At 49.0% G+C, this 12,123-nt stretch overlaps 1 protein-coding gene across 6 annotated transcripts in view; it reads left to right on the top strand.

Annotated features, from left to right (window-relative positions):
* CSGALNACT1 (chondroitin sulfate N-acetylgalactosaminyltransferase 1) overlaps nt 1-12,123 on the top strand; it is a 357,571-nt gene that overhangs the window by 309,782 nt on the left and 35,666 nt on the right. For all 6 annotated transcript variants that reach the window (XM_047771740.1, XM_047771741.1, XM_047771746.1 and 3 more), the window contains one exon: nt 7,285-7,501. In XM_047771740.1, coding sequence (XP_047627696.1) covers nt 7,285-7,501 — 217 coding nt within the window. The remainder of the gene's footprint in view (nt 1-7,284; nt 7,502-12,123) is intronic.

The raw sequence follows: 12,123 nt of genomic DNA, 5'->3' as shown, positions 1-12,123 counted from the left end.
TGGGCAAGTCATAGCAATAATGTAATGATGTCCTAGTAACAATGATAATGACATCATAGCAATAATAGTAATAGCACTTGTTATCATTACCTACGATTGTTGTCATCACAGAGTGCTTCCTGGGAACCAGCATATATGTTACATGTGTTAATTTATTTAATCTTCACAACGGCCCTGTAAAGAAATAGAAGTTATTATCAGGCTGCACTGACCTCTGCTTGGGGGTAAATTGTGCAGGGTTCCCTGCTCTCTGACTTTTAATCCCTATGTATTGCTGCTGCTGTGTCTTGAATTAGCTGCATTCCCACATCCTGGACCTGCTGTCTGGGGGTCAGGGAGGAAGCCGGGCAGCAGGTGGGAAGTGTGATAACGGTAACGGCTGGCTCCCAGTTTCCTGTCCCATCCCTGGGTCCATGCTCTGGAGCCCATATCCCACTGCCCCCACCCCCGACTGCCCTCTAGCCTCCCAGACTCTTGTCCAGGCAGCACCGCTCTGCAGTCTTCCCATTGGTTTCTCTGAAGAAAGAGAGAGGAGGACCCTCTGTTTCTTCCTAAGAAACGCACATCCCTGGAGAGTAAGAACTTGGGGTGGAAGGAAGATCATGGGGTGGGGTCAGTGTACAGGGCAGGAAAGCGAGGCCAGATTCAGGGCAGCCACACCCCGGGCCTGGTCTCCCAGATGAGCCCGCTTCCATGAACCCTAAATGTCCCGTGACTCTGTGGTCACTTCTGACCTCAGCCTCTTGGCTGTGGACCCCCAGTCAGTCCCATTTCTTTCCTTCTGACTCTTCCCTGTCTTCATCTTTACTCCCTCTCCATCCCAGACCCCAGTGAGCCCCTTCCTTCGGCCACTGACCCCCTGGCCCCGCACGTGTCCACGGAGCCCGCCCAGCCCAGTGAGCCCATCCTTCCTCCCCTTGCCGTGTACCTCCTGCTGCCAGGACGGTTCCCTGTGCACTGCTGCTGTCCAGGTGCAGGGACCCCGCAGCCTTGTGCTACAATGTGGATCCCTCTCTTCCCTGCCCTGCCCTGCCCAGCCACGTCCAGTCCTCCAGCATCCCCACCCCAGCCTGTGCTGCCCTCAATCACCGCCCCCCACCCCAGCCCTGCCTTCCTCCTACTTCATGGAGAAACCTTGGATCTCATGCCTCCTGGGCCCCTGCCCTCCGCCCCCCACCTCCTCCTCCCTGTGCTGGGATAGGTGACCCTGCTCTGGCCAGCACAGCCCCCAAACCCTGGGCTGTGGACCCCACCCCACTTCCTCGTTCCATCTGAGTTTACTCAAGATCTATTTCTGTTTGCTCCTTCCTCTCCAGACATGAAGGACTAGTTTATTTTTTTTAGGACAGAGAACCTATCAGCTCTCTGAGTGCCTCCCGCTGCCACTCTGCTGCCCTCATCTCTTCCTGCCCAGCACCTTCCCTCCCCGTTCTGTGCCCCAGAAATGGGCAGGGGCGAGGGGTAGTCCAGGTCCCATGCCCACAGGGGGCAGTAGTAAGGAGGGAGAGGGGGCACCCACCCCTGGTTAAAAAAACTAGGACAGGGGCCGGAAGAGGGGCTTAGGGAGCCAGAGGGGCGTCTTGGAGGAGGTGCACGTGAGTCAGAGAGGTGAGCAGGACCAGCTCTGTTGGCCTAGGGGAGGTGCCCTGGGCAGACGGAAGGAAGGGCAGAGGTCTTGGGGCAGGAATGAATTCAAGGAAACAGGAGAAAAATGCTCTCTTGACCGCCTCACTCTGCCACCTGACCTCTCACCCTTTTTCCGATCTGCTCTAGACCCAGTTGCATCTGGGGACATCATGGTGGGGTCACCGGTAGGCCGCTTGCCATCTTCCTTGATCTTGACGCAGCAGCTGGAGCGCCCCTTGCCTCAAGGGCTGCCTGCCGCCCGCTCAAGCCCTGGCCTGTCTCCGGCCCCTCTTCTCATTCTGCACACTCCCCACAGCTTCCCCTCAATGCTGGGGGCACCTCAGTCTGTCCCAAAAAGGCCAGTCTGCTGACCCCTCACCTCCAGACAAGGCTCCTCCAGTCCGCATCTCCAAGCTCCCCTCCCAGCCCAACCCACCCCTCCCCTCGCTGGCCCTCCCACCTCTGACTCTTGTCCTTTTCTCTTCTCACTGGTGCTGTCTCAGTTCGGGCCCCTGTCCTTTCCTGCTGAATTGCACTGGTTCTTCCCTCACTGCTCTGACCTCACCCCCGTCCTCCGTCCACACCCCCCATGGCTGTCAGGAATCCATGAAAACCACCTCACCCCTCCCCTGAGCTGGGGACAGCCTGGTGGCCCGAGTGCTGCAACCTCACCTGACTCTCCAGCGTCACCTCCCTCACCTGCCCTTTGTGCCCCAGCCTGGCTGAACTGCCTCAGGTTTGCCAAACATAACAAGTTGGTTTTGCTTTTTCAGTATCTTTGCTTAGGCTGTTATCTTTCCGTGGAATGTTCTCTCTGTCTTTGTAGTCTTGGCAAACACCCAGTCAGTCTCCAGTTGTGGTGAAATATGGTCTCTCAGACTGTCCACACCCTCCAGCAGGTGGAGACTTCCTCCTTTTTTCTTTCTGCTCCTTACATTCTGGGCAGACTTTTAGGTATATGTATGTTTTACATACACACACACATACACGCATGTTATGTATATTATATGTCATATGTATATTATGTTATGTAATATGTAGTTATGTAATAAGTATGTGTGCCTGTTTGGTTTACATGTCTGCCTTCCTCTCTAGAATGTGAATTCTTTTTTATTTTTATTTATTTATTTATTTATTTTTGGTCTTTTTGTCTTTTCTAAGGCCACACCCACAGCATATGGAGCTTCCCAGGCTAGGGGTCTAATCGGAGCTGTAGCCGCCGGCCTACACCACAGCCATAGCAACGTAGGATCTGAGCCACGTTTGTGACCAACACCACAGCTCACTCAATGCCGGATCCTTAACCCACTGAGCGAGGTCAGCAATCGAACCCGCAACCTTGTGGTTCCTAGTTGGATTTGTTAACCACTGAGCCATGACAGGAACTCCTAGAATATGAATTCTTAAAGCACAGTGATTTTTATCATGCCCATCTTTATATCTCTAATGGAGAACACAAGCCATGCTAAATGATAGCCATAAGGAAAATCAATAAGGATAAAAGTCACCATGTCATGTGACTGTGATTCCTGAGTGGCTGACGGGGCACCTGGTGAGGAGCCCAGCCCACTGCTGTGCTGGGATCATAACAGTCCTTCACTTCCCACTTATTGTCAGATACCTGATCGCCTTTACAGGGTTGATCTGTAGTTTTAGGGGGAAAAATGGCTCTGAAAAGAAAGTTGACTGCCAGTATTAGTGATGAACTAAGAGAGCCCTAAGTAAGTGAGGTTCTTAGAAATTCCTGATAAAGAACCAAGTGTCGAATGTGTTGGCATGGATTATGGCATGAAAGGGTGCAATAAATAGAAACAAAAAAGGTGATTCATGAATTGTTTCAGCAAGAACATCAGTCAGTGCAGCCTTTCTTATCAAAAGAGAAACGTAAGTGAAAGTTAACAGTGATGAACTTGAGTCAGGACGTGCCCAGAAGTGGCCATGAGCTGATGCACTGTGTTGGAGGACAAACAAGGGGGATGCAAGGGTTTCTGTAGGGTGACAGAGGAGGAAAAGCTGTAAAGTGGTTACTGTCCCATAAAGGGGAGAATTATTCACATGGTAGTTTTTGAGCACTTAGGGATTCTCAAAGTCTTAGGAGCTCTGGCTCACTCTCTCTCTTTTTTGTTTTTTGTTTTTTAGGGCTGCACCTGCAGCATATGGAAGTTCCCAGGCTAGGGGTGTAATTGGAGCTGTAGCTGCCAGCCTACACCACAGCCAAAGCAACTCGGGATCCAAGCCGAGTTTGTGACCTACACCACTGCTCACAGCAACACCAGATCCCCAACCTACTGAGCAAGGCCAGAGATCGAACCGGCATCCTCATGGATCCTAGTTGGGTTTGTGAACTGCTGCCATGAAGGGAACTCCCAGGAGCTCTCTTTGGCAAATGTCAAATGTCTGCTGCTTTCCCTAAGCTGACAGATGGCTCTGTAATGTCTCATTGTCCCATACGGTCCCAGGAGTGAGATGTTTCGTCTAAGCAGAATTTTCTAGATAACCGAAGTACTGCAGTAGTAAAAACAAAAAATTGTTATGGCTAAAATCTTTCTCAGGTGTGTCCCAGTTTCTCTTCTTGACCAAGCTAAGGAGAATATGGTCTTACAGTGATGTCTTCAGAGGCGGTTTACATGGGTAGTTTTCTTCTTTATATTAAATGATCCCAGATGTTTAAAAAATATATATATGTGTTCTGGAGTTCCCGTTGTGGCTCAGTGGTAATGAACCCAACTAGTATGCATAAGGATGCGGGTTTGATCCCTGGCCTTGCTTAGTGGATTAAGGATTTGGCGTTGCTATGGCTGTAGTGTAGGTTGGCAACTGCAGCTCCAATTCTACCCCTAGCCTGGGAAATTCCATATGCCGCCCTAAAAAAGACCAAAAAAAAAAAAAAAAGAAGAAGAAGAAGAAGGAAGGAAGACAGAAGAAAAGAAAGAAAGAAAAACTTCTTCTGCCTCCTCTCCTGCTGTCAGGAGGTGACCTGTCACTATTACCATCAGTATTTCTGCCTGTTACACATTTTCTGAGCTAGAGGGGAAAGTGAGAGTAGGGTCTCATGGCAGGAGGGTTTGAGATGGACTGGGCCCTGGTGGCATTAGCCTGGATGCACTGGCTCCTGATGGCCCAGGGCAGGGGTAGGGTGGAAGGTGGGGGGACTGGGGGCTCCGGTCTACCTGGCCGCTTGGGCTGCCTTCCGCTTGGGCAGCTGTTCTCACGTGGTTGTAGGAATCATTATGAATAAGAACTATTACACACTCAGGTTCTTTATAAAGTGATGCCCGCCTCTTGAGACAAGTGTTTGGGTATTTCTGCCTGTATCTTCAAAGCTGTGGATTTAGATTTGGAAAAGTGAATGATGCTGATCCTGGTGCTGAGAGAGAAAACGGCTCTGTTTTGGGAAACAATCCCAGCCCCTTGCATATCGTTACCTTTGTGTGTGTGAAGCCTTTGCATCTGGGGTGCCCCATGGAGTAGGCGTGCTTGTGGGCCCCAGGGCACAGGAGCCTGTCTTGCAGAGGTGCTGTTACCGAGCTCCAGTCATTCCTGAATCAGCCCTGCTTCATCTGGGCCCTGGGGGCGGGTGGCTTCCCAGCTGCTCTGGTCAGTGGTAGAGTGGAAGAGCCTGTGTCCTCATTGTGGACCAGAGGCCTGAAAGCATGAACAGACTTTACAGGGAACCAGTGCATGTTTTCAAAGACATCCTTTGGGCTTCCTAAGAAGTGCCCTCCCTTTCTCCCACGGGGATGCTGAATTCTGTTCCACTGTGAACTCAGTGCTGTTCCACAGACCTCTCAGCCTTCCTGCCCTGGAGCAGTGACCCCACACCTGAGGAGGCTCCAGGAGAAAACCCAGGTCCTTAAGTCCTTACCCCACCTCTCCTAGCTGTGCATGTGATCTCCAGGTGGCATGTGGGAAGTGAAACCACCAGGAGCCCCAGGCTCCTCTCTACGGCAGAGGCTGCAAACCGGCTATGGGATGAATGGCCACTGCAAGGCAAAGAACACAAGTTTGTGTGCCACACCTGTGGTTCCCATGAAGGAAGGGAAGCAGGAGAGCAAGGAAGAAAAGAGAAAGGCTGTGAGAGGCTTGGACACCAGGCCAGCCCCCCACAGGTCACTTCCCCGGACCCACCTTTGAAGCTGAGTATCCAGGCCTGGGGGTGTGTCCTGGCTGATGTAGGGACCAGAGGAAGAAAGGGATGAGGAAGAGAAAACCCGGAAAATCGAAGAGAAAAGAGGAGGAAGCTTCTCTGGTGATTCATTGAATTTTATGGGTTGTTTTCCTGACTGTAGTGAAATACTCATGAGCCCAGTGACACTGGTAGGCCATGGACCTTGAGCAGCTGGGGACAGTTTGCTCATGAGATGGGGAAATTGTCTGCTGGGGGCCTGGGAGGCTCATCCATGCTGAGACGCCTGGGTCATGTGGTCAACCCAGCAGGTGAGACGGTGGAGTCTCTGTGACAGTGACATTCAGGAGTGGCTGTCTCCCCAGGTAGTCTGGCTCTGCAGCACTGGCTGGCCTGCTTTCCTGGGGTGGGAAGGACGAGGGGAAGGTAAACAAGATGCTTGCTGGCCGCCGGGCTGGTCCTTCAGGTCTTGTCTGCTTTAGTGCTTCGAGAAGCTTCTGGAAGGCCACATGCCTGGTGTGACCAGCCCTAGCCACTCCCAGGAGCCCTGAGTAGGTCAGTATGGTCATTCTTCTGAAATGGCTATCATTTCTAAGAGCTCATTTTAACACACAAATTACATAAATGCAGTAATTAAAATATGTGATCATATTGCAGAAAATGTGGATAAATAACAGAAAAGAGGGAGTTCCCACTGTGGCTCAATGCATTAATAAGGACCTGACTTGATCTCCATGAGGACTTGGGTTTGATCCTTGGCCTCGCTCAATGGGTTAAGGATCTGGAGTTGCTGCAAGCTGTAGTGTAGGTCTTAGATTTGGCTCAGGTCCAGTGTTGCTGTGGCTGTGGGGTACACTGGCAGCTGCAGCTCTGATTGGACCCTTAGCCCGGGATCTTCCATATGCCACAAATGTGGCCCTAAAAAAAAAGAAAAGAAAAAACGCATAACCCCACTCCACATAATTTTGGCACATTGCTTTAGCAGTCCATTTCTTCATGCCTCTTAATAGTATAAATTCAGTTTCGTATCCAACATTACAAGCTTTCTCCCATTTTCCTGAAGTCTTCATAGCTGTGGTATTTATTTATTTATTTATCTTGGCGGCCGCACCCTTGGCATATGGAAGTTCCCAGGCTAGAGGTTGAGTCAGACCTGTAGTCACCAGCCTACACCACAGCCACAGCAATGTGGAACCTGAGCCTCATCTTCGACCTACACCACAGCTCATGGCAACGCCAGATCCTTAACCCACTGAGTGAGGCCAGGGATAGAACCTGTGTCCTCATAGGTATTAGTCAGATTCCTTCCCACTGAGCCATGACGGGAACGCCTGTGATTTTTAAATTGATGGTATGTTCATTTCTTCTGTGATATAAGCGGAAGCATTTTGAGTTTTCTAATGATTATTAGATGTAGCAATTTAATCTTAATTTTAAAAAAAAGCATTTTGTACAGTTCTTGGTTATTTAAAAAAACACTCAGCAGCCAAGTCAATTTTTAGAACCATCTTTCCCTCTGTTTCTGCTGACAGGGATCTACCGCACAGAAAGGGATAAAGGCACTTTGTACGAGCTCACGTTCAGAGGGGACCACAAGCACCAGTTCAGACGCCTTGTCTTGTTCCGACCGTTTGGCCCCATCATGAAAGTGAAGAAAGAGGAGCTGAACATGGCCAGCACGCTGGTCAACATTATCGTGCCCCTGGCCAGGAGGGTGGACAAGTTCCGGCAGTTCATGCAGAATTTCAGGTGGGTCTGTTTGCACATGTGTGTGGAATGCTGATAACATGCCTGTCACCTCCGTTTTCCCTTCTTGGTGCAAAGGACCCTTTCTCTTCCTGGTCACCTCTGTTTTCTTCCTATAAAGTTTATCATTTGTATTTGCCTTTCCCTGAAGCAACTGGACAACTGTCAGAGAAGCAGATTTACCTTCAGAAGGGACAGAAGGACTGTGAGGTTTTTTTTTTTTTCTCATTTTTAAAAGTTTTATCGAAGCCTAGTTGATTTACAATATTGTGATAATTTCTAATGTACAACAAAGCAATTCAGTTATGTATATATACATATATGCATATGTATATATCCATTCTTTTTCATATATATAGATATAGATATAGATATCTATATATATATCTCCATTCTTTCCCATATCAATGGATACCTACTATTTAGCACAAGGAAACTCCACTCAATATTCTATGATAACCTATTTGGCTTTTTTTTGTGTGTGTGTCTTTTTAGGGCCGCATCTGCGGCATATAGTGTTCCCAGGCTAGGGGTTGAATCAGAGCTATAGCTGCTGGCCTACACCACAGCTCGCAGCAACGCCAGATCCTTAACCCACTGAGCAAGACCAGGGATCGAACCCACAACTTCATGGTTCCTATTTGGATTCGCTAACCACTGAACCACGATGGGAACTCCCTATGATAACCTATTTGGGGAGGACTGGGTTTTCACCAGGACCTGCAGCGTCGTGCCTGCTGGGTTCGGTTCTGACCAGACCCAGGGCTCAGGCTGGGGGACATCAGGGCCCTCCAGGCCTCTGAAAGGCTGGCGCCCACGTGGCTGTAGCCCATGTGCTTGGCTGCAGCCCAGCTTCTTTTGCTGTCCTGCTGTAGCAGTGGCTGGAATGTGTGGAGTCAGAGTTTCCTTTTTATTTTCAGCTGTATCTCGGAAATTACATTTAGAATTATGCCAGGAAATTTCCCAACACTCACTTTTGTGGCTTCTCAGAAAGACTCAGTGGGGTTTATTTTCAGATGCGATGTGTGGTTCTCACACACGTCTTCAAGCTCTTGACTGTGCAGTGTCAGATCTCACGGCTCACAGCTGGTGTTCACGCGGCTTGAGGTCAATCAGCAGGCTTATCTTAGAGAGAGAAGGCCATATGTGTCTAATTATAAACCCTGGAACAGCAAACCTATTTTTAGTCTTTCATCGTTAAGTTCGTGGGGTTTTTGTTTTTCTTTTTTGGCCACCTTGGGCACATAGAGTTCCCAGGGCAGGGATTAGATCCGAGCCACAGTTGCAACCTACGTCTCAGCTGTGGCAACGCCAGATTCTTTGACCCACTGTGCTGGGCTGCGGATCGAACCTGCGTCCTGGCGCTGCAGAGACCCCACTGATCCCATTCTGCCACATCGGGAACTCCAAGTTCACATTATTAAAAGGCAGTCATGTCAGCATAGGGTGTGGATTGATACGTCTCAAAATCGTGGATAATGAATGCGCTCTTAAAAGCTTTTGCACCTGAAGAGTAAAACCCTTTTCCACTCCCTGGCCAGGTTCTAGGGATGGCGTATATGAAGCTACGTACTGGTTTATCTGGGTCCCTTTCTGTCTTGTAACCTCCATCTGAGTGTGTCCTTCAGGCAAGGTGACAGCTCCTCCCAGGATGGCCCCTTCCTCAGTGGACTATCCCACTCCAGCTTCCAAAAGCTCCTCCACTGGCACAGCAAGGCCCAGAAAGTGGAGTGGCTCTGCAGACACTTGGAGGGCAGGGAATAGCCCTCATCCCTGTGTTCTCCCTTCATCCTGTCATTAAGCTTTGCGACTAAGTCCTGAGTAAAACTTCTCCAATTTAAAAAACAAAACAAAACCCTTTTCTATTTAAATTTTAAGGTCAAAACCCAAGAGTTTTGGGGTCTTCTGGTCTGATCTGATCTTAGTTCTGAATCCTGAACCCCTGACACGTGTTCTCTGTGCAGACTGTGTGTGTGTGAGTGTGAGTCTGTATGTATCTATGCAGTGTGTGTGTCTGTGTGTGTCTGTATGTGAGTCTGTATGTGTCTGTGCAGTGTGTGTCTGTGCAGTGTATGTGTGTGTGTACCAGGTAACTACCCGCTTCCCAGGCAGGCTGCAGCTCTGGGTAGAAAGCTCTCCTGTTTGAAGCTGAAGTCTGCTTCTCTGTAACTGCCACCCAGTGGGTCTAGTTCTGGCCTCTGAGGAAACAACGCCTTTTGTCCTTTGCTCTTGGGGAGCTGGGCCCTCTGCAGAACTGGCTGGGGTGATGCTCTCATCTGCTCCTAGTTTCCCGGGAGAATCCCTCCCCCTAGGCTCCTCTCAGCTCCCCCTGGGAACATGTGCCCCTCTCTGCCTTCCCTGTGGACAGCCGAGTGTGCTGTCTGATGAAGTGTCACATGCCAAAGGAGACTGACTGGTGGTGGCCCCAGGCTTGAGGTCAAACCATTACTCCCAGCAGCCGGATGGCTGGATCCCAGGACCAGTTCACTGGAAGTTCCTTTGGCCACAAAGCTGCCTGGAGCCTCCAAGTTGGGGCGCTGGGACTGGTGTTGGCTCAAAGGCCTGTCCCTGTGGGCTGGGCTTGGGGAGGTGGTGCCGGCCTCAGAAGCTTTCTGCTCAGGCCTCCTGGCAAGACCCCTGTAGCCCAGAGGGGCAGGGCTCTTGGGGTACACGTGACTGGTTATTGCCTTAGTGTCACGAGGATTGCAAATAATCTACAACAGGAGTAAAACTAGGAGGGAAATATTGGTGTAAAAAGGAAAGCTCAGAAGTTCCCATCGTGGCACAGTGGTTGATGAATCCGACTAGGAACCATGGGGTTTTGGGTTTGATCCCTGCACTTGCTCAGTGGGTTAAGGATCCGACGTTGCCATGACCTGTGGTGTAGGTTGCAGATGTGGCTCGGATCCCATGTTGCTGTGGCTCTGGCATGAGCCAGTGGCTACAGCTCCGATTAGATCCCTGGCCTGGGAACCTCTATATGCCATGGAAGCAGCCCTAGAAAAGGCAAAAAGACCAAAAAAAAAAAAAAAAAAGGAAGCTCATAGCTTACAAATCTGCAAGACTGAGACTGAAATGGAATGTAATTCTAGTTCATGTTTTAAAAACATCATGTTTCAGGGAGTTCCTATTGTGGATCAGCTGTAATGACCCTGACAAATGTCCATGAGGATGGGGGTTCAGTCCCTGGCCTTGTTCAGTGAGGTGTTGCTGTGAGCTGCGGTGTAGGTTGCAGATGCGACTTGGATCTGGCATTGCTGTGGCTGTGGTGTAGGCCTTCAGCAACAGCTCTGAGTTGACCCCTAGACTTGGAACTTCCATATGCCACATTTGTGGCCCTAAAATATATATATATACACACACATATATATGTATACACACATATATATATATATATAAACATTGTGTCTCATGTTCAGATGCCCATTGCTGTGCATGGTCAGGAGAGGGTAGGCAGGAGACCTGCTCCTGGGACAGGGTATTTGGAATGTGTACCAGGCTCTCTACCAGATAGAGAGAGAAGGAGTTCAAGATATAGAACATGCCTTCACAGTGAGAAGAATCCGGTCATACAGCATAGAAGCTGCAGACCTAGAGGCCAGGACATCGGAACAGCAGGAAGGCTTTCCAGAGGGAGGCTGCTCCATGGTCTAGGAGCTTCTGAGCCTGTTGAGGTCTCTGAAAAGATGAGATGAGAGAGGGTATCTCATTCCCAGTCAGAACTAGGTAAAAGGGACATTTCAAATCTGCCAGCAGAGTGGATTATTCAGTGCATGGCTTTAGGACAACTAACCAAACACAGAAAAAAAAAAAAATTAATTCTGGCTTCACACCAAAACCTGAAGCAAACTATGGTCAGTGAAATATTTAAACGCAAATAAAATGACCATAGGAGTATTGGGAGAAAATATAAGTGCCGTTTATTAAAAATGTGATGGTGTCTTTGTGAAGTCCCTTCAGTCCCAAGAGTGGAAGCTGTTAATGGTGGCTGGCGTTGGCAGTGGAACTAGGAGTGGCTTTTATTTCCTTCTTTTGGATTCTATTTTATAAATTTTTAGATTTTTTTTGTAATTTTTTATATAGTTTCTGTTTTGTTTGAAAATTAAATGAAGGAGTTCCTGTCGTGGCTTAGTGGTAACAAAGCCAACTAGTATCCATGAGAATGCAAGTTCCATCCATGGCCCCACTCGGTGTTGCTGCAAGCTGCGGTGTAGGTCACAAACATGGCTTGGATTCCACATTGCTGTGGGGTAGGCCAGGAGCTGCAGCTTCCATTCAACCCCCAGCCTGGGTAATTCTGTATGCCGTGGGTGCGGCCCTAAAAAGTAAAACAAATAAAAAAAATCAAATCAAATCAAAATTAAATGAAAGGTTTGTTTGCTTTTGTAATTTAAACATGACTTTTAAGTTTGTGATATATGGCTATTACAAGATGTTTAGTTAGAACACAGCCAGGAATAAGTTATTTAAAAAGTCAATTTTGGGGAGTTCGTTTGGCTCACTGGTAACAAACCTGACTAGTCTTCATGAGGATGTGGGTTTGATCCCTAGCCTTGCTCTCAGTGGGTTAAATATCTGGCATTGCCATGAGCTGTGGTGTGGGTCACAGATGTGGCTCAGATCCT

The sequence above is a fragment of the Phacochoerus africanus genome, chromosome 3, assembly GCF_016906955.1.
Source record: "Phacochoerus africanus isolate WHEZ1 chromosome 3, ROS_Pafr_v1, whole genome shotgun sequence".
NCBI classification, from domain to species: Eukaryota; Metazoa; Chordata; class Mammalia; order Artiodactyla; family Suidae; genus Phacochoerus; species Phacochoerus africanus.
Note: the sequence above shows the minus strand (reverse complement) of the source record. Positions and strands in the feature narration are given on the sequence as shown.